This window comes from Rattus norvegicus, chromosome 8 (genome assembly GCF_036323735.1).
Source record: "Rattus norvegicus strain BN/NHsdMcwi chromosome 8, GRCr8, whole genome shotgun sequence".
In the NCBI taxonomy this organism is placed as follows: Eukaryota; Metazoa; Chordata; class Mammalia; order Rodentia; family Muridae; genus Rattus; species Rattus norvegicus.
In genome coordinates, this window is record NC_086026.1 from 28,485,806 (window position 1) to 28,507,020 (window position 21,215).

General features: G+C 47.9%; 1 protein-coding gene across 11 annotated transcripts in view; it reads left to right on the forward strand.

Moving 5' to 3' along the window:
* The window catches only part of Smarca4 (SWI/SNF related, matrix associated, actin dependent regulator of chromatin, subfamily a, member 4), a 96,702-nt gene that overhangs the window by 47,436 nt on the left and 28,051 nt on the right, over positions 1–21,215 (forward strand). For all 11 annotated transcript variants that reach the window (XM_006242598.4, XM_006242599.4, XM_063264830.1 and 8 more), the window contains exons 14-24: positions 1,043–1,164; positions 4,019–4,169; positions 6,344–6,507; positions 11,199–11,265; positions 12,458–12,568; positions 13,847–14,089; positions 15,867–15,980; positions 16,498–16,605; positions 17,333–17,419; positions 19,147–19,193; positions 20,172–20,338. In XM_006242598.4, the coding sequence (XP_006242660.1) occupies positions 1,043–1,164; positions 4,019–4,169; positions 6,344–6,507; positions 11,199–11,265; positions 12,458–12,568; positions 13,847–14,089; positions 15,867–15,980; positions 16,498–16,605; positions 17,333–17,419; positions 19,147–19,193; positions 20,172–20,338 (1,381 nt within the window). The remainder of the gene's footprint in view (positions 1–1,042; positions 1,165–4,018; positions 4,170–6,343; positions 6,508–11,198; positions 11,266–12,457; positions 12,569–13,846; positions 14,090–15,866; positions 15,981–16,497; positions 16,606–17,332; positions 17,420–19,146; positions 19,194–20,171; positions 20,339–21,215) is intronic.

Here is a 21,215-nt window from a genome sequence, read left to right on the forward strand (position 1 = left end):
CTCTAGAGAAATCAACTGCAGTCTGCTTTTTCCCAGAAGATAGCAGCATTTCCAAGATGAATGTGCCGTGCCCTCCCTATCTCTTGCAGCTTGAATAGTCATTTTTCTCAATTTTGTTGAGTTTTATCTTCTGGAAAGACGATCTTCAGTGTCTGTCCCACGCCTGTCTAATTCTAGCCGTGCTGTAATTCATTAAATAGCTGCTGCTTCTCTGCATTTGTTTGAGGGAGTGACCTCCTTGTTCACAGTGATCTGCAATTGTGTTGCACGGTGCAGGGAAAGCTTTGTCAGAGTTTGATTAGAACTGTTTAACAAATAGCTATGAAAAACACATCTTGTACCATTGGGGTTGAACCTTGCCACATGCACTTTCTCACTGAGCTGTATCCCTGGTTCTTAACTTTTATTCAAGACAAGATCCAACTACATTGTCTTGATTACTCAAATTATAATCTGTGTTCCTCAGGTCTCTGATAACCCGGGGTTAGAGGCATGTGGCAGTTACATACAGAATTTTAAAATCTCTCTAGCAATTCTATGATAGTTGATAAGAATCTATGATGGACCTGCAAGGTTCATGTAGGAGAACAAGAGTGCTCAGTACTGGGAAATCATTACTGTGTATTTGTTGAACATGATCTGCAGAATTCCAATGTCACCTGCTCAATAAACACACGGAGGACCTTTGAGGAAATAACCTTCAGTCAGTTTACTGGAAAGGCTGTGTAAGCTAAGATGCCTGTTGTCTCTAGATGAGCAAAAGCAAGTGTCTTAGCGACGTCAGCTGTGGAACTGAGAGCTGTTTGAGTTGGTAGAGTGCAAAGGTGTGGCGGCTGCTTTGGAGATCAGCAGCTACAGAGATGGCCTAAGACGCCCTTGCCAAGACCGTGCAGTCTGCTAGGGAAGCTCAAGGCATGTATGGGGCAATTCAATGGGAAGCACAGTAAGAGGCAGACACCACTGCACTGGGAGCGAGCGGCTCTTCCCTGGGACTGCTAGGAAACACTAGGGAACCAAGGTGACATGGCACCTCTCTTGGTAGGAGGAGGAAGAGGAGCAGCCTCAGCCCGCACAGCCCCCTACACTGCCTGTGGAAGAAAAGAAGAAGATTCCAGACCCAGACAGCGATGATGTCTCTGAGGTGGACGCTCGACACATTATTGAGTAAGGGGTCCCCATGTGTCCTCATCTGAAGCTCTCTAAAGTGGCACCAGAACAAGTGGCCAAAGCCCCAGCCACTCACTTCTCTTTGTGCTTTGTGTCTGTCTTACTGTACAGTCCCAGATGGCTTCAGACTTGAGATTATTGTCCTCTCCCTAGGTGGCATTCCCAGTACTGACACAGCCACCAAAGGGCCATATTTGTTTCCTAAAGCCATCATTAGTCTCTGTAGTGATTGACATAGAAAATGATTCCTTGCTCATCATAAGCTTTTGAAGTACAGCCAACAACACAGGTCCGCCCATCTGCCCTTGTTCCCAGGGACCTCCCACTGTTTCCTCCAAGAAACCTGTGTCTGGTACTGTGTCCACGTCCAGAGAGAGTAGCTGCATTCTTTTTCCTTTTTGTTTGCACACATACATCCAAGCATTGTGGTGTGCGTGGCTTCTCACCAAGCATCTGCAGATGTAGACAGTTGCTCCCATCTTGTACGGCAGTATTAGAGCCTCATGCTCTGTCTGCTCTTTGTTTTCTGCTCACCCCAGTGTTGTGCATGCAGACATTTTGCTCTGGAAACCACAACTTAAAATTAATGTGTTGATTTGATCTTTGTGCTAAGAAGTTTATGGGAGACCATTATAGAGAAATACGATAAAAGACTTGAGTTACTTAAATCTGAAATACTCCAAATTCCAAATGTTTCAGTTTTCACAGCAGTTATTATTTTCTGATTGGGAATTGTGAAATGAAGATCACTGTGGATACTCTACCAACTGAAAAACTCCAAAATCTCTAACACATAAGAATGTTCAACCTGGTGGTGGCCCATGCCTTTAATCCCAGCAATCCAATGTCAGCCTAGTCTATAGAGTGAGTTCCAGGACATATGGGCTATACAGAGAAACCCTCTCTCAAAGAACAGCAATAAAATAAAATCAATCTCAGGGTCTAGAGAGATAGTTTAATAAGGTTAAGAGCACTTACTGCCTTTGCTGAGGCCCTGGAACCCTGGATTCAGTTCCCAGCACCTACCTGGTGACTCCAGCCACCTATAACTCTAGCTCCAGGGGACCCTCTGACTTCCATGGCTACCAGACAGACACATAGTACACATACATACATATCAGCAAATATTTGAGTGCTGAGATCATAGACATGTGCCCCTATGCCTGACTTTGTTTTATTTATTTTTTAATTTTTTTTTTTTTCGGAGCTGGGGACCGAACCCAGGGCCTTGCACTTGCTAGGCAAGAGCTCTACCACTGAGCTAAATCCCCAACCCCTTATTTTTTAATGTTAAGATTGGATCTCATCCTACAGCCGAGGCTGGTTTCACTCCTGAAATTATTTTACTTCCTGAATGCAGGAGTTCTATGTGAATGCAACCATGCCACGCAGTTTAAATGACTTTTTACGTGGGAAATAAACAGCCGTTGAGATGGCTTCTCTTGTAAAGGCACTGCCAATCCTCAAAACACCATGTATATATCCCTTATACACCACTAAATTTATAATTGTGAGGAAAAGAGAGGTTTTGCTGGGCGGTAATTGTGCACGCCTTTAATCCCAGCATTTGGGAGTCAGAGCTAGGCAGATTTCTGAGTTCGAGGCCAGCGTGGTCTACAGAGTGAGTTTCAGGACAGTCAGGGCTACACCAAGAAACCCTGTCTGGGAAAAAAAGAAAGTAAGGGTCTAGAGAGATGGCTCAGTATATGCCACACTTGCAGAGGGCCTGGTTTTGGTTCCTAGTCCCAGTACTAACTGGTTCACAATTGTCTGTAATGGTAGCTCAATACTACCTTTTGACCTTTGAGGAAATCTTTACTCATAAACACAGTCCCCTCTGCCACACAGACACATAATTAAAAATCAGATCTTTAAAAAAAGAAAAAGAGGGCTGGAGAGATGGCTCAGTGGTTAAAAGCACTGACTGCTCTTCCAGAGGTCCTGAGTTCAAATCCCAGCAACCACATGGTGGCTCACAACCATCTATGATGGGATCTGATGCCCTCTTCTGGTGTGTCTGAAGATAGCTACAGTGTATTCATATACATAATAAAAAAAGAAAAAGAAAAATAATTATTGAGCCAGGAATGAAGTAGATTCCTGTAATTCCAGTGCTTAGGAGGCAGAGGCAGGATTCAAGGCCTGTGGTCTATGTGGCTGGTTCTAGACCATTCACTGCTACAAGAGTGAGACCCTGGCTTTAGAGAACAAAGTAGGAAGTAAAGGCCAGTGAGCTGGCTCTGCTGGCAGTGGTGGCTGATGCCAAGCCTGATAACCTGAATTTGGTCCCCCAAGCCCACATGGAAGAAGCAAAGAACCAGCTTTGACTCCCTCCCACATATCTGTGGTGGCATGGCTACACCCCTACACACACACACCCACCCACACACACCCACCCACACACACACACACACACACACACACGCACACGAGAATGGCAGATTCAAAGTCTACCAGGGCTGCATATTGAGACCATGTCTCAAGATCAAGATAATCTTAAAAAACAGCAGCCAAGTGAGCTTAGGCTGTGTCTCAGACGTGTCCAGTGTAAGGACAGTGCTGTGTCTGTGCAGCTCAGTGCTAGGTGAGCAGCTGCTCTTTAACACCAGGGCATTCTGTCACGGGCAGTGGCAGGACCCACACTAGCCCTTGTTGATGGGCTTGGGGCCCGTGTGGTCTCGGGGATGATCGTCTGGTCCTTCTCGGGTTAGAATCGACTGCCCCCTGTGCTGTGATTCCCGTATATCCTCTGCAGTTTATAAGTCACAGGCAGAGGTCGCCAATGCAAGCTAGTGGCAGTACATTGTCTCAGACAGTGCCTGTGTCCTCATACCACATGTGTTCCCTCCAGGAACGCCAAGCAGGATGTGGACGATGAGTACGGCGTGTCCCAGGCCCTTGCTCGTGGTCTGCAGTCCTACTATGCTGTGGCCCATGCAGTGACAGAGAGAGTAGATAAGCAGTCAGCCCTCATGGTCAACGGTGTCCTCAAACAGTACCAGGTAAGACAAGAGGCAGTTGGGAGGCTGGATGGCTGGTGGTTGGACTTAGGCAACACTTACTTTTCCTGAAGAGCCACAATTTTCCCATCTGGTTTTGGTTTTGTCTCCTCTGAGACAGGGTCTTCACTGTGTATTCTAGAATGGCTTCAAACTTGCTACGTAGACCAAACTGGCCTCAAACTCAGCAAAGATTCATCTGTCTCTGCCTGATAAAAGGTGTATGACACTGCACCCAGATAGTTGCCTTATGTAAAGCAGCTGTGGTCAGCTATGCTGGCCACCAGAAGGCATTAAAACCTGAGTAAGCTGCCAGGTGCCAGGCACGGGGGCATTGTATGCACAGAGGACTTAGGCACCCTCACACAGCCTCTCTGTACAGGCATGGCCCTCAGAGACACTTTGCAACATGAGTTAGATCTGAAATTACCTGGAACTCTGACTTCCTTCTGGGAGCAGAGGAATGGTCCTTCCCATGGGAGGGTTTTCTATGAGGGTGAAAAGACCACACATGGCTTTGCTCCCAGATTGGCTGGGAAATGTCCTTTTTCCATGTCTTACAGTCCTGTCTCTTCTCTTGAGGACTCTGTAAAGAGAATGTACAAACTTTCTTTCCTTGTTATATTCAGTTGGAAAGCTCCCATGCTTTGGAAAGTCCTCCATTAAAAAAAGAAATCTGAGCTGGGCAGTGGTGGTGCACACTTTTAATTTCAGCACTCAAGAGGCAGAGGTAGGCGGATCTCTTGAGTTCCAGGACAGCCCGGTATATACAGTGAGTTCCAGGATGGCCAGAGCTATACAGAGAAACCCTGTCTCACATAGATAGATAGATAGATAGATAGATAGATAGATAGATAGATAGATAGATAGATAGATAGATAGATAGATAGATAGAGCGAGCGAGCCATAGTTCAGATCTCACGTGGAAGCGAGGCGGTGATATGACTTCGGTTAATCCTAGTACTCGAGGTGAAGACAGCATCTCCAGGCAAGCTGGCTAGCTAGACTTAACCAGATTATAGAGCTCTGGGTTCAATGAGAGATCCTGCCTCAGTAAATGTTGAAGAAATTGGGAGTAATCAAGGAACACTGATAAAGAACACCTAGCCTCCACATACATATGTACAGGCATACATGACCTGTACATTATACTCACTAAAAACAGGCGTTTTAGGTGACCCTATACTTGAGAGCCATTCGGGTCTCCTTGCCTAACACGCCTGTCTTCTGAGCTCTCCTTCCTCTGCTTAATCTGTGCACTAAAGCCTTTCTTAAGCCTGGGTTTGATTCTCAGCACCCACTGTGGTGACTCAAATCTCTAATTGCAGTCTAAGAGTGTCCTATCTAATGCCTTCTTACATCCTCCATGGGCACCAGACACATCTGTGGCACCTACAGGCCAAATACTCAGAATAATGAGATAAATTAGTCTAAAACAATTAAAATATATTTAGTTAAAAAGTAGGTCAGTTTCTGAGGTGGCATCTCATTTGTGTGGTTTCTATGACTTCCACCATGTTATGCTTTGGTCAGAGCCAGCATGTAATAGTGAGCCCACCAGCCATATCTTCAGACACTCGGAGATCTGGAATTGAGAGAGTTTTGTGAGTGACTGAATGTGCAGTGAGGATTGGGCTACTGTTTGTATGCGTACAGAACATGGTGCAGAAGAGACACAATCTATAGCAAAGGCAAGAAAACAGGAGAGCGTGTTCCAGCTGGCAGAGGTGGAGAGGCGGGACGTGGGGACGGCAGCAGTTTAAAGGTGTTGCTACTGGGAACATGTCATGAAACATGTAGCCGTAGTCTTTTGATTGCTTTTACATTATGGTCAGGTGATAGTAATGCTATTTACATGACTTTCATAAAAAATAAACAAGTAAAACAAAAATATTACATAAAGTCATTCTTAGCCCTTTTATTTTTTATTTTTTTTCCCGGAGCTGAGGACCGAACCCAGGGCCTTGCACTTGCTAGGCATGTGCTCTACCACTGAGCTAAATCCCCAACCCCAAATAAAGTCATTCTTAGCATGGTCCCCAGTGTTTTCATAGTAAGTGTGGCTGGGCATAAGCACACCAGGAAAAATAGGGTAGTCCAGGCATAGTAGCTTGTAGGGTAGCCACAGGTAGCATATTGGTTGTGTGAACTTGGTCCTGACCCTTTTGCCCTTTCAGATCAAGGGTCTGGAGTGGCTGGTGTCCCTGTACAACAACAACCTGAACGGCATCCTGGCTGATGAGATGGGGCTGGGGAAGACCATCCAAACCATTGCACTCATCACGTACCTCATGGAGCACAAGCGCATCAATGGGCCCTTCCTCATCATCGTTCCTCTCTCGTATGTATAAGCACAACTCCATTCCCAGCCTGGTTGCTATATGGGTTTCTTTTTCCTGCAGGACAGAAGTGGATTGTCTATAGAGTATGGCATAGGGTTAGTCTAGAGCCTCTCTGTGACCACCTTCCATTTCTTTTCACATGGTCTTCACATCGTGGCTACCATCTGTCTGTCTTTACTTGGTTGTTTCTTTCTTTTTTTTTTTTTTTTTTTTGGTTCTTTTTTTCCGGAGCTGGGGACCAAACCCAGGGCCTTGCGCTTCCTAGGCAAGCGCTCTACCACTGAGCTAAATCGCCAACCCCTACTTGGTTGTTTCTTAAGGATGAGACATTGCTTCAGTCATGTCTGCATTTGGGAGACACATCAACCCGTTGCTGTCTGCCTCTACCTTGGAGGAGCAGGAGTGTGGAGCTCACTCATATTCTATGAGTCACTCTTACAGATTTCTTTAATGGCTCCTTGCTCCTACTGGGACAGTTGGTAGGGCTACTTTTGGCTCTGTTAAGCAAAGACTGTTGTATTCTCTTGTAGTCATTGTGCCCTGCATAGGGCCCAATGTCCTCTTGTGTCATATTTCAGCTTGGTATACATAGCACAGGTGCCCACACCTGTGTGTGTGTGGCATCTTGCAAAGTATCCCACTCACTACTTCTTGGTTCCAATGGCCTCTTGCTTTCAGCAGTTCTGGAAATCTGTTGGATTTAAAAAAAAAAAAAGTCCATCTGCCTCAGCCCTCCCCATGCTGGCTCTCATTGGTATAACCCAGGTTATATTTCTGGCCGGGTCAGTTTCTTGCTTAGGGGTTATCTGTTCCTGCTGTCTCTGTGCCTGGGCCTCATCCTAGAGCAGTCTCTAAGCTCACTACCAGAGCCATTAGTCCCAAATCTCAGTCCTTGCAAGCCTGTCACATCTGAGGCCTAGGCACGACGTTTGTTTCCAGGTTACGGTTTATCTGAAGTCTCTTGGGGTTGTGTTCCACCCTCTCCATGAGTCAACAAAAGCCTATAAACTGAGAGTTTCCTTTTCTTTTTTCTTTTCTTTTTTTTTTTTCTTTTTTTTTTTTTTTTTCGGAGTTGGGGACCGAACCCAGGGCCTTGCGCTCTACAGCGCTCTACCACTGAGCTAAATCCCCACCCCTCCTTTTCTTTTTTTAAAATTTATTTTTTACTTACTCACTTTACATCCCACTCACTGCCCTCTATCACTCCCTACCCCCACTTTTTCCCCAAACCCCATCCCCTTCTCTGAGTGGCACTGCCACCTTGGGGATACCCCCATCCTGGCATTCAAGTCTCTGCAAGGCTGGGCACATCCTCTACCACTGAGACCAGACAAGGCAGTCCAGCCAGAGCAGATCCCACATGCAGGCGCTTTTGGGCTAGCCCCGACCCCAGTTTTTGAGTACCCACACGAAAACCAAGCTGTATATCCAATACCTATGTGTGGGGAGGTCTAGGCCCAGGATGTTCTTTGCTAAGTGATTCAGTCTCTCAGAGCCCCATGGGTCCAGGTTAGTTGTTTCTGTCTTCCTGGTTTTTTGTTGTTTGGGGTTGTTTTGTTTTGATATAGCCTTAGCTGTCCTGGAACTTGCTTTGTAGACCAGGCTGGCCTTGAACCCTACCTCTGCCTGCAAGTGTTAGAATTGCAGGTGTGTACCACCATTCCTGGCTTGGATTCCCCTTTAAGTGTTTAGTGGTGGCCTCCCAGCTCTAGCTAATGCCCAATTTCTTCTGTTACTGTACACATCGCAGCCACCATGGTTCCTTCTTGCCCGTGGTTTATCTTTTGTTCCTTAGGTGCAGCACCGTTGAGGGCCGATGCAGCTTACTCTCAGCTACTTCCACTAGCTTTGCACTGTGCTCACTGCTCTGCCCAGCTTAGTGGCTGTTATGGCTCCTTTATGGCCTGCAGCTTCTCATGGGTCCTCCTTATTGCCATAATTTTGACTTTGACACATTTTGATTGTTACCTGTATTTATCCCTGGGTGGCCTTGAGGTCAAGATTCTGCCTCAACTTTCTGAAAGCCTCTTCACTATTTTATGTTTGGTGTTGGGTATGGAGTCAGGGTTTTGGAATGCTGGGCCAGTGTTCTGCTGCTGCACCACGTTCCAGGCCGGTGCTGACGTATATTTCTCAAGCTCCTGCTCCATTCTTAAGGTTTGCTCATGACTGTAGAGCTGTAGTCCTGTAGCTGTGGAAGTGAGGTACCCTCTTTCTCCTTCTGTGTCCACATCGTGCCCATAGCAACTCTGACGTACTACTCCGGCAGGTTCACTGCTGGATGCTTGTGGTTTTTTCTACTGTGTTGTTGTATTGAGTGCTTGGGGCTGTGGATGAAGTCCTTCCCTTTTAGCATTCCACACATTTTCCCATTGATCTAATTTGGGCTCTTAGCTGCCATCCCTATCCAAGTTCCGCCTGAAGTTAGAGCACTTCTTGCTTTTGTCCAGCTGCTTTCCCCTGGCACCTCTTTCCAGTTCCTGCCCCAATTCTGGATCAGCTCATTCCCTAAGGAGCCCAGTGTTAGAAACTATACTGTGTACTCATGAGGCTGAGGCAGAAGGCTTTCTACAGGATTGAGGCCAACCTGGGCAGCAAGATGTTCCAAGCATGTCTGGAATATAGAATGAGGCCCCTTTGCAAGAAACACAAAAGAAGAGGATAGAGAGAAGACTCGGGACCAGAGTTCAGTTCCCAATAACTAAATGAGACCACTTCAGCTGCATGGAACTGTAGGTAAAGGAGGAGATCAGACACCTTCCTCTGGTTTGGCTGTCTGTCTTCTGGTGTCCTCAGCAGCAGTCTTTTGTGTCACAACAAGCATTTGATTCCCAGGCTGGCTGCTTTGTCTGAAGCTCACAGCTTGTACAGAGAACCTGTCTTAATTACTTAATTACTGTTGCTGTGACTAAGCACCATGACCAAGGCAACTTATGAACTGGCTTAGGACTGTAGGGGGTTAGAGTTTATGGTGGCAGAGCAACAGCATGGTGACAGGAACACCTGAGAGCTCATATACTAATCCACAAGCACAGGGCACAGAACGACACTGGAAATAGGGTGGCTTTTGAAATACAACACTATTTCAACAGACCACATCTTCTAGTCCTTCCCCAACAGTTCCAGCTATTGAGGCCAACTATTCAAATATGTAAGCTCATTCAAACACTGGGCCGACCTACAGTCTCTTCTCATGATTCCCGTCCAGACATGTTCATGCTGTCCATCCCACCCCTCCTGGCTAGAAGCACTCCCTATGCCCTAGGGAGTCTTAGTGTTCAATACCCAGCTCTCCTATCCTGCCTGCGGCTCTGCTGTTCCCATGTGAGTTCTTTGCCTGCCTTATAGTCTTGTACCTGCCCTGATCCCCAAGCTAAACATGACATGCCGGCTTGCTGCAAGTCTTCCGTATCCCTCAAGCCTTCCTTCTCTGCAATGGCAATAATACCAAGTGCTCAGCCAGGCCTCTGCTGCTACTCCCTGAGGGGCAGCTCCAGAGCTGGGCATAGTCTAGGGCCAGGAGCTCCCAGTGCTTTTAGGTATCCAAGCTCCTGAAGTATTCTGTTATTTTCTTTTTTTCATTCCTTTTTTAATTAATTTTTTTCTTTTTAAAGACGGAATTTTTTTGTGTGGCCCTGGCTGATCTGGAACTCACTCTGTAGACCAGGCTGGCCTCAAACTCAGATCTGCCTGTGTCTGCCCCTTGAGTGCTGGGATTAAAGGCATATGCCACCAACGCCTTTAAGTGTTCTCGTTTCCTCTTAGTGACAGCCATCTGTAGGCTACTTGCCTTATGGGTTCAAAGTGACTATACTGTCTCTGTCATCTCCCCTGGTTGCCAGGATGGCAGAGTAAAGGATCTATGTTAACTAACCTTTGCCAGTGTGATGTCAGCAACTTGAACTACCATTAGGTGGGACTCTGCTAAGCAGTAGCGAGAAAGTCTAGGAGTGGAGTTTCTGGGAAGAAAATCAAGAGTGGGGAGGAAGCTCTATCTTGAGCTATGGCTGCTTCTCTGCCCTTCGCAGCTCCAGGATTCTCCAAGGTCCTCAAGACCTGTCCTGAGAAAGGTCTGGGCTCTCTGGACCTTCTTCTGTGTTCTTGGCCCCTGCTTACCTCTTTTTTTTTTTTTTTTTTTTTTTTTTCTTTTTTTCGGAGCTGGGGACCGAACCCAGGGCCTTGCGCTTCCTAGGCAAGCGCTCTACCACTGAGCTAAATCCGCAACCCCCCCTGCTTACCTCTTTTCTCCTCTTCTATTCCTTCTGGGTCATCTGTAGCTTCCATTTTCAGTCTCAGGTGGTCACAGGATCACCATGTCCCCTGTATTCCCATGTGTTAAATCCCTCGCTGTCACTGGGAGGCCAGCCACATGGCTTAGCACATCTGTAGTGTCTTACATATTCACTCACCAAGGTGCCTGTGAATCTCCACTAGGGCTGGCTGCCTAAGACCCACTCCTGGCTCTGCCCTGGGCCAGCTCTCCCAGTACATATCTGTGTGTGTGTCTATTCTTCCCACCTGGAGCAGGGTGTCTTTCCTCTTTGGCTGCTGCCACTTGCAACCCTCTCCACTCCTGTGCACAAAGCTCCCATTGGACACATGGAGTTTACTGTGGCAGTTCTAAAGACCAGGCCTGTTGGCTTCACTATTGCCTAGTGTAGAACCTGACTATCCCTTCCTTTCCCTTCAGGACGCTGTCAAACTGGGCATATGAATTTGACAAGTGGGCCCCCTCTGTGGTGAAGGTTTCCTACAAGGTATGTCACAGGCTAAAGAAGTGTCCTCCAACTTGTTAGCAGACAGTCTTGACCAAAGGAGGGGAAGGTGCATGAAAAGAGAAGCCAGGGTGTGTTAGAGGCACAAGACTCCTAGGCCTGGTGCTTATTTGGTGCACAAGTGGTCTTAGTAGTAACGTAGAATGGGTAGTTTCTTATTTTGAGGCATACTTTTTATTTTAAGTCAAAATCAAATGTTTTATTTGTGAGCATTGTCTCAATAGTATATATCTTAGTATACTTAACAGACATGGACATGTTTACTGGAGGATTGTCTTATTAGAACTGTGGTTTAAACCCATTTCTGTATGAGGACAGAGTGAATATAGACCATTGGTGACATGATTCTGGTGTCCTGAGTACCTAGCCAGGCTTGTGCCAAGCATCAGGCCCAACGCAGATAGATGCTCAATGCATTAGGAAGGGGCTTGCAGCCCTTGGTATGGGCACTGGAAACTGAGGTGGACAGGGTACCAGTCCACCAATGCATACATACCACCATTTACTTCTGCCTCAGGCTCTTTTTTTTTCCTTTCTTTTTTTTTTTTTCTTTTTTTCTTTCTTTTTTTTTTCAGAGCTGGGGCCCGAACCCAGGGCCTTGCGCTTGCTAGGCAAGCGCTCTACCACTGAGCTAAATCCCCAACCCCCTCAGGCTCTTTATCCTGTGCCTGTGATATAAGGACATTGTTGCTATGTGCAAGAGCTTGATATGTTAGAAAGTAGTCATGGAGGAGACTGGAGACTAGAAATGAGGAAGGATCAGGCAGTGAGAAGGCCAAAGTGAGTATGTTGGCTGTTGGCCAGGTGAAAGAGGGGGCCCTATCTTCCAGGGTAATGGTTTGGGACCTAGGAAGAGGGAAGTTGATCAGAGCCTAGGAATGTGGCTAAGGGTGTCCTGTGCCCACTACTCTGCTGCAGCTGGTGTTCTATGTGGCTTGGTCAGCACATGCTAACAGCCTTGCCCAGCATCATCCTGGGCTGCCTCTGGCAAGACCCAGCTTTATCCTTCAAGAGTACTATTCATAAGTCAAAACTTTTTTTCTTTTATTTATTTATTTTTTTTTTTCCGGAGCTGGGGACCGAACCCAGGGCCTTGCGCTTGCTAGGCAAACGCTCTACCACTGAGCCAAATCCCCAACCCCAAGTCAAAACTCTTTACATCCTGTCTCTACAGGGCTCTCCAGCTGCCAGACGAGCTTTTGTCCCCCAGCTTCGCAGCGGCAAGTTCAATGTCTTATTGACCACCTACGAGTATATCATCAAAGACAAACATATCCTGGCCAAGGTAGGTGTCCTCATGGAAACACAGCAGGCCTAGGGCTCAGGCTGTCTACAGATCTCAATGCCTGATGTCTTACCTATGTCATAGCCCCTTGCATAGCCTAAGTATTTTGTCTACATGTATAAAAAAACATAGCTGGTATGCACTTGTATAAGGAAGGCTATGCCCTGGCTCCCTCAGCATCCTGAGTGGGCCCCAATTCAGGTTAGGATCCCCCACAGGACCTGAATAAGTGTCCCTCACCCATCTCCCAGGACCTCTGTGCAGAGAGACTCATCACAGTGTCTCCTGATCATGAGTGACCTATCAGATTGAGGCAAGGCTTTGTATGTTATGGTGGGCCTCTCCCTGGAGTTGGGCCCAGGGAACATTGACTGGGTTCTGGAGGACTCTTGGGGAAGCAATTGACGATGAGCAGTGAGTGGGTGCTGGGCTGGAATGGGGCCCCTGTCCATGGAGGCCATGGCCTTGCCTGATGCTGTTGAGAGCTGTAAGTAGCATGAAGTTACCCAATTCCTCTGCCCATGCTTGTTTTCCTGTCGTGGACTGGGATGGAAGCTGAGGGGCAGGACTGGGCCCCCTGGGCTGGTGTTCCAACAGAGTGTTAGTTAAAGAGGTCAGCTGAGGATCAGGCCCTCTCCCATGGTGACATTTTCCTGCACAGTGCCTATAATGTGTGCACTCACTGCAGGGCCTAGGCTGACAGATGAGTGTACCGAGGTCCAAGGAGTTGGCCCAGCACAGTCTTTACATATAGGCCATCCATCTACATGACACGACTTCTACTGCAGTACAAAACCACATCCACCCCCGAGCCACGCATGGGGCCCTGAAAACACCCTTGCTTGCTGGCAGTGATTCACATCGACATAAATGCCTGTTCTGAGAGATGGAAGTCCTTATGGCCTTAGGAGAACTGACAGAATTCTCCTTGGGGCTCCTACCTGAAGCCTAACATTGTTCTCCTTGTCGTTGGGGTCACTGGCAGACTCTGGTGAGGAAAAGCCTGGCACTGCCCCTTCCTGGAAGTCATATTCAGATTGCTTGTATGCCACCTGCTACATAAGCATGGCTGCTTGTGGCCAATGTTCCAGGTGCCTCCCTGGGGACGAGGTGCTGAGCACTATTTCCTGTTGTTTGGAAAGCCAGTGTATTGTAGCTCAGCTCCTCACCCATCTGTCTCCATGTGTTAGGGAGTGTGTGTCTGGTGGTTACTGCTGGACATGCTGCTCACTTTGCAGGCCTGCTACCTCCTTTCACCACCTTTTCTTGGCCTTGCAGATCCGCTGGAAGTACATGATTGTGGATGAAGGCCACCGCATGAAGAACCACCACTGCAAATTGACACAGGTCCTTAATACACACTACGTGGCCCCTCGGCGCCTGCTTCTCACAGGCACGCCACTGCAGAACAAGCTACCTGAGCTCTGGGCACTGCTGAACTTCCTGCTCCCCACTATCTTCAAGAGCTGCAGCACCTTCGAACAGTGGTTCAATGCACCCTTTGCCATGACTGGAGAGAAGGTGAGTTTGTTTGGGGTGGAAAGTGGCCTCTGAGGAGCCATCCCCGGCTCAGCCACCCTGGGACTGACCATGAGTGCCCACTGGCCACATAGCAGCAGAGTGTGCTGTCAGAGCAAGCAGCACCCCAGACTTCAGCAGGGCAGAAACCAGATGTCTCTGTGGGAACTAGGGATCCTTCACAAGGATCAGGTCTCGCCATTGCGAGTATCAAGGGGCTGAGAAAGTTTAGTTAATACATCTGTGAGGCCAGGCTATGACATTGTTTATAAAGAGCTCTTCAGTTATCATCTTGTACAGGTGCTATGTGGTGGGACTCTGTCCAAAGGCCATGTTCTCCATATTGTGTGAGGTCTCCCTGGTGAAGAATCTGAGCTTCTAGTCCACAGTACTGGTGTTGGTGGGTTTTGAAGCAAGCCATATGCATTGTGAAGGGATTAAACAGTCAGCCTTTGAGCCTTGGTATTTGTTCCCCTTCATGCCTCCTCAGGTCTTAGACAGATGTCCATTGCTCTTATCCACAAGTTCCCCGTCCTCCCTGGAACCATGCTGAGGCAAACAGCCCTTGTAAAAGGGCCATCATTTCTGGGTTTTTTTTTTTTTTTTTGTTTGTTTGTTTGTTTGTTTGTTTTTCAACCCATATAACGAAGGAGGCTCTTCTCTGAGGCTCCGTTCCCAGAGCTACGGCCCAAAGCTATATATTTGTTTCTCTTCCTCTAGGCCGAAGCTCTAAAAGGGATGACCAGAGCACAGCTGAAAAGCTCAGGCCTATGCCATCTTAGTTGCCTCTCCTTCCTGGTTTTCACTTCAGTAGAGTTCTAGGAGTTGGGCTTGATGACACAGAGGCAGGCAAATCTCAGAGTTTGAGGCCAGCCAGGGCTTCATACAGTGAAAACCTGCATGGAAAAACCAACCAGTCAACAGTAATAAGTAGATCCTTGGCTAACAAGCCAGCTCAGCAGCTAAAAGCACTTACCACCGATCCTGATGTCTTCAGTTTGAGTCCCAGGACACACAAAGTAGAATCTGAACCAGCTGTGACTCCTCTGGGTGTCTCCACCCCCAAACACAAATAAGGAAAGAAAAACCATTTTAAATGCTGAGGAATGTAGCCTTGAAGCCGAAGAGCAGTGCCCTGGATAAGCAATGTTTCTTAGGCAATAATTCCTCTGAGGTCGAGAGACGAAGGTGTGGCCCCTGGTGTCACAGCATTCTTTGGCATTGATCAGACAAGCTTATAATGCCCCAAGTTGCCTGACTTTAGTCAGCTGATGCTGTGGTTGTAAGTACCAAATTGGTAATACATAAGAGAGACCCAGCAGCCAACTGTCATATGTGTTCTTGGAGTGGAGCTCAGGCATAATGTAAGCATGGTACCTGGCCATTAGGCATTTCTTTTTTTTTTTTTTTTTTTTTTTTAATTCATTTATTTATCATTTATGAGTACACTATCGCTGTCTTCAGACATGCCAGAAGAGGGCACCAGATCTCATTACAGATGGTTGTGAGCCACCATGTGGTTGCTGGGATTTGAACTCGACCTCTGGAAGAGCAGTCAGTGCCCTTAACCACTGAGCCATTTCTCCAGTCCTAGGTATTTCATAAATTACACAAAAGGCAGCAGATTTTCAGTTTCCCAAGGGTGAGGATCTTCCTCTTCTCCAGAGGGCACACAGGTACCAAGTGATATAGCTGCTATCCATGACTCAGTTGCACTTCCCGTGCCTGCCTCCCTGTCTTGGAGGAAGTATTAACGATGTACTTACTGTCTGGCTCCCAGGTGGACCTGAATGAGGAGGAGACCATCCTCATTATTCGTCGTCTACACAAGGTGCTACGGCCCTTCCTGCTGCGGCGTCTCAAGAAGGAAGTTGAAGCCCAGCTCCCTGAGAAGGTTGGTGTTGGCAGAAGCCACAGGTGCCATTTGCAGGGCTATTCCCAGGTTGAGCACAGTCAGTTGATCCTTCCCTGGACCTGCTCCACAGAATGGGATTGGTGACTGACACCACAGTGCAGCCAAGCCAGGGCCTGGTGCAGAGCCGAGCCCTGTCACACTCACACTTGCTGTGTCCTTCCCCAGACTTGTGTCCCCAGATAGAGGCTAGGGCTCAGGTTGGATCTACCGAGCAGTGTCAGTGGTGTGCACCCGCTGCTCTGTGCACCCACACTTGGCTTGCCTCTCTGGCTCACTTCACCATCTGTTTTCTGACAAGCCTTGGAAAGCCTTCCAGAATGTGGGCAACTTACCCACTGTAGCCCAGAATCTCTTCTTCTTCCCAGATCTCCCCACTTTGAGAGCTCCTCCCTCATACCCCAATGTCCTAATCAGTGCTGGTCACAAGACTCCATCCACTTGGCACAGGCAGCCCAGTCTAAGCTTATATGGCCTGAGAGTGTTCTTTTCTCCACAGGTAGAATATGTCATCAAATGTGACATGTCAGCCCTGCAGCGTGTGCTCTACCGTCACATGCAGGCCAAAGGTGTGCTGTTGACTGACGGCTCTGAGAAGGACAAGAAGGTTGGTTCCAGGTTCTTCTTCCCTATTTGACGATTGTCTGAAAGGAGGAGGGTAAATCAAGAACAGCAGGGATTCAGAGGAGTGCGCACTCTTCCCAGGAGACCATACCTGGCCCTGGACCCTCGGGCCTTCAGACAGCCATGTCTGGAATGCTGGTTTGAGGATGCTTATTGGGCTGTTTTCTGGAGTTCCCTTGTTTGAGACACTGCCTTCCTCATGACAGCAGGAGACACAGGGCTAACTGATCCAGAGTTGGAGCTCCACTTACCCAGCAGCTGAAGAGCCACCTTATCCGTCATGGCCTCTTTGCCCTTCCTCTTGCTATTACTGGGAGCACTCAAGAGTGTCATCCTTCACCTCCTTTAAGCAGGCCTGGGCCTGTCCCTGCAGTCTGTACCCAGCACCCCAGCCATAGCCTTCAGCGTGCCTCTGTTGTTCAGCCCCTTTCTTACCTGTGCATTGAAGCACTGTGCTCTTTGCTTCTGTTCTGGTACAGACCACCACACCCTTCCATGTGTAGCTGCAGAGAGTGGGTGTGCTTGCCCTCCCCTGGCTGCCACATTTGCTTACGTTCATCCCTGTGCCAGCTTGTCTCTTAGGACTTCTCAGAGACACCTGCCTCTCCCAACTGTCACAAAGATAACCACCACCCTGCCCAGTCCCCTGCTCACCTCCATCTTGCCCAAAGGCAGGACTCCATTTTGGACCATCTCTTGTGCTTCTGCAGGGCAAAGGTGGCACCAAGACGCTGATGAACACTATCATGCAGCTGCGCAAGATCTGCAACCACCCCTACATGTTCCAGCACATTGAGGTAAGGCCACAGCCCAGTGACCTGGCTCCTGGTGGCAGAGCTGGGCGCTTGTCCCTGATGCCTGCGGGCATGTGTGTGCGCATATGTGTGTGTGCACATATGTGTAGGCCAGAGGTTGATACCCTCTACTAACCTCTGCCTACGTTTTGTAGATAATATCTTTTGTTAAACTTGGAGCTCATTAACTTTTTAGACATGATGGCTAATGAGCTCCACAGATCTGTTTTTCTCCACATCTGTCAGCAAGCTTGGCTTCTACCTAAGTGCCAGGAATCCAACTTAGGTCATCATGAGTACAGCAGGGCCTTGAGGGACAAAGGTATCAGTCTACTCAGTCCTTGGGATGTTCTTAAGAATGGCTAAGGAGGGGCTGGAGAGATGGCTCAGTGGTTAAGAGCACCCGACTACTCTTCCAGAGGTCCTGAGTTCAATTCCCAGCAACCACATGGTGGCTCACAACCATCTGTAAAGAGATCTGATGCCCTCTTCTGGTGTATTTGAAGACAGCTACAGTGTACTCATATATAATAAATAAATAAATCTTTAAAAAAAAAAAAAAAAAAGAATGGCTAAGGAGCTGGGCATAGTGAACTACTACTTTAGTCCCAGAACTCAGGAGGCAGACCAGGGTGGACCTCTTTGAGTTCCAGGACAGCCAAGGCTAAGTAGGTGGACCCCATATCAACAAAACAACAAAAAAGGCAGCAGGCATGGTCCAGGAGGCAGAGGCAGGTGAATCTCGGAGTTAAAGGCCAACCTGCTCTACAGAGAAAGTTCTAGGACAGCCAGGGCCACACAGAGAAAGGGAAACCGGTCTTGAAACATGCTAACTAAAAAGGGTTAAGGTATTTTTACTAGCCACTGTCTTTACATCTGTATCTGTTAAAATTTCCTTTTGCTAGTATTTAGGCGGGGAGCGGGGGGGATGCACATCCGTCAGCACTGGGCAGTGTTACCTAGGCCTTTGACAAGGAAACACATGTTCAGATTTGGAGTGGGCCCAGTTCACTGGTGCTTAGCAGACCCATCATGGGACTGAAAATGAAAGTCTCTAAAACTGTTTGCTCAAGAGTCACCTCTGGGCTGAAGAAATGGCTCAAAGGTTAAGAGAACCTGCTTTTCTTCTAGAGGTCCTGAGTTCAATTCCCAGCAACCTCCTGGTAGCTCATGACCATTTGTAATGAGATCTGGCCTACAGACATACATGTAGACAGAACACTGTATACATGATAAACATTTCTTTAAACAAGTCACTTTGTAGGTCTTTTCTGTGGATTTGGGGGCGCCTCCTTGGGGAAATATTCCCAGAGCTGAGGTCACAAATGTCTGTCAGGGCTTCCTACCCCAGGTTATGAAGTGCTGCATAGATGACATCAGTCAAGTCCATACCTCAGTCTTTTGCTCCCCAAAAGCAAGCATATGTTTGTATTCTTAGTGTACAGTTTCAAGGTCATTCAAGACCTCTGATGCTTTGGCGTTCCATTTCAGGGTAGTCGGAGATGTTCACATTGGTGCCTAATGTCACCTAGCCTTCTTCCTACCCTTCACAGCAAAAGCATGAGGGTTGGCATTGGTGCACTGAGTCCAAGCTGGACATCCACATCTGTACTCTGTGCCACTGTAGGCCACAGATACCTCTCAGTCCTCTGCAGTAGCTGTCTGGAAAATGGGTTGACTGGGCAGTTCCTTCTTGCCTTGGCACTGATCCATCTCTTGTCCTGTTGCAGGAGTCCTTCTCTGAGCACCTGGGGTTCACCGGTGGCATCGTGCAAGGGTGAGAAGCTTCCCAGCTCTGAGAATGGGTAGCAGTCTGCTGAGGGGGTTGTAGTCTTGGTTGGTATGGTTAGCATTTATCTGCTAGCCGAGGCCTCCAGACCTTAGCTCCACTGCCCATAGTGTAATGCCAGGCAGCTTCTGTTCTGCCTGAGCCTCAGTCCACCCACTCTACACTTGATGCCCTGGGACCACCTTTCCTGCAGCTTCAATGCAGGCTTTACTTCTTTCTCTCGGGTGGGACATGGTCACAATGTGTGACCTAGGCTTTTATGTAACTGTGTCATCTTCCTCCTGAAACAGTTGGGGCCCTTGTGCCTCAGCCCTCCATGTGCTCGGACACCAGCTCATGGTGCTGACCTTAGATGCCATCTCTAGAATATCCCTGTGTGCCTTTTTCTGACATTCTTGGTTAGGCCTCATCTCCAGCCCTTCAGTTTGATCTGGAAGGACATGATTAGATGGTGGCAGTGTTTTTTGCTGCACTGGAGATTGGGCCCAGGGCCTCACTCTCTGTCCTTGACAAGTGCTTCACTATCCTATGCAGATTCTTTACCATAGTGTGAGCTGTCCTAACCTTATGGTGGCAGGTAGACCCACCATCCTCAGAGCAGCTTCACCTCAGCTCTGTTCCTTTGTGGAGTCATTTCTTTCTGCCTTTACATAGGTTTTAGGGCCTGAACTCAGATCAGTAAGCTTACGGGACAAATACTTAACTCCCCAGCCCACTGGCCATCATGTCTGATCTCACATTTTTATTCTCCATGTGATCTGGTAAGATGGCATGTAGATATGTGGTCCCTGGCACTACCCCTTGCCAGGAGTGACCTCAGCTGTGTGTAGCTGTGGGCAGGTCTGCTTGGGAAGCCACTTCTTTCCTTGAGTTTGCCCAGCATCCTAGATGTAGCACACATATCTGTGACCTCACAGGCCTGTGAAGGAGGGACTCAATGTTTCTCTTCTTCCCTCCATGGACTAGATTGGACCTATATCGTGCCTCAGGGAAATTTGAACTTCTTGATAGAATTCTACCCAAACTCCGTGCAACAAACCATAAAGTGCTACTCTTCTGCCAAATGACCTCCCTCATGACCATCATGGAAGACTACTTTGCATACCGTGGCTTCAAATACCTCAGGCTTGACGGTGAGTAGACGACAGTGTGTGTGAGGTCTTCCTTCCTGACCTGGTTATCTGGAATGGAGTCCGGTATATACACTGAATCTGAGAACATCCTAGCTTCCTGGAACAAGGAGGAGAACCTGGGGGAGGCCTGAACTGAAGGTGTTTAGTCTCCTGTTTGCTCAAGTCTTCACTGGAGTGCTGGAGTATGTGTTACGGGTTCTGACAGTGCCATTTCAGCTTCAGTTACATACATCGTTGTCACATGGCCACGAACTTAAGAACCCTGCTAAAAGGGAACCTTGAGAGTTCTCTGTCCAGTAGAGATGCACCCACATGCAGCTCTCCTCCGTTCTTGGCCTCATCCTTACAGTGGCTCTACCACTGCCCAGTGTTAGCAACAGAAATACCAATCTTTCACCCAGCTCCCAGCCACCTGTTGCCCTGCACTGCTTTGCTAAGGCCTCTAACAGGCTTGGCCCAGAGCTGAATGACAATCAGTTGCAACAGGACCCTGACCTGCTTGCAGGCAAGGTCCTGCGCTGCCCCAGAGGCTCTGTGTACCAATTGCCACAGTATGTCTTTCCACCTTCCTTGCTCTCCAAAAGATACTTCAGGGGGCCAGCATTGTTAACAGAACAAGTAATCGAGGAAGCCCTGAAGTTAGTGTCCCATTGCCAACATTGTTAAGGACCTCAGAACCAACAAGACTTAGTTAACAGCTTTCTGTTTTCCTTGCAGAGCCTGTATTGGGCTTGCTAGGTGTGTCTTACTATAGACCTCTGCCTCTGACCCATCTCCCTGTACCCTGGACTTTTTCATTTTTTTTAAAGATTTATTTACTTATTATATATGAGTACATTGTAACTGTCTTCAGACACACCAGAAGAGGACATCAGAC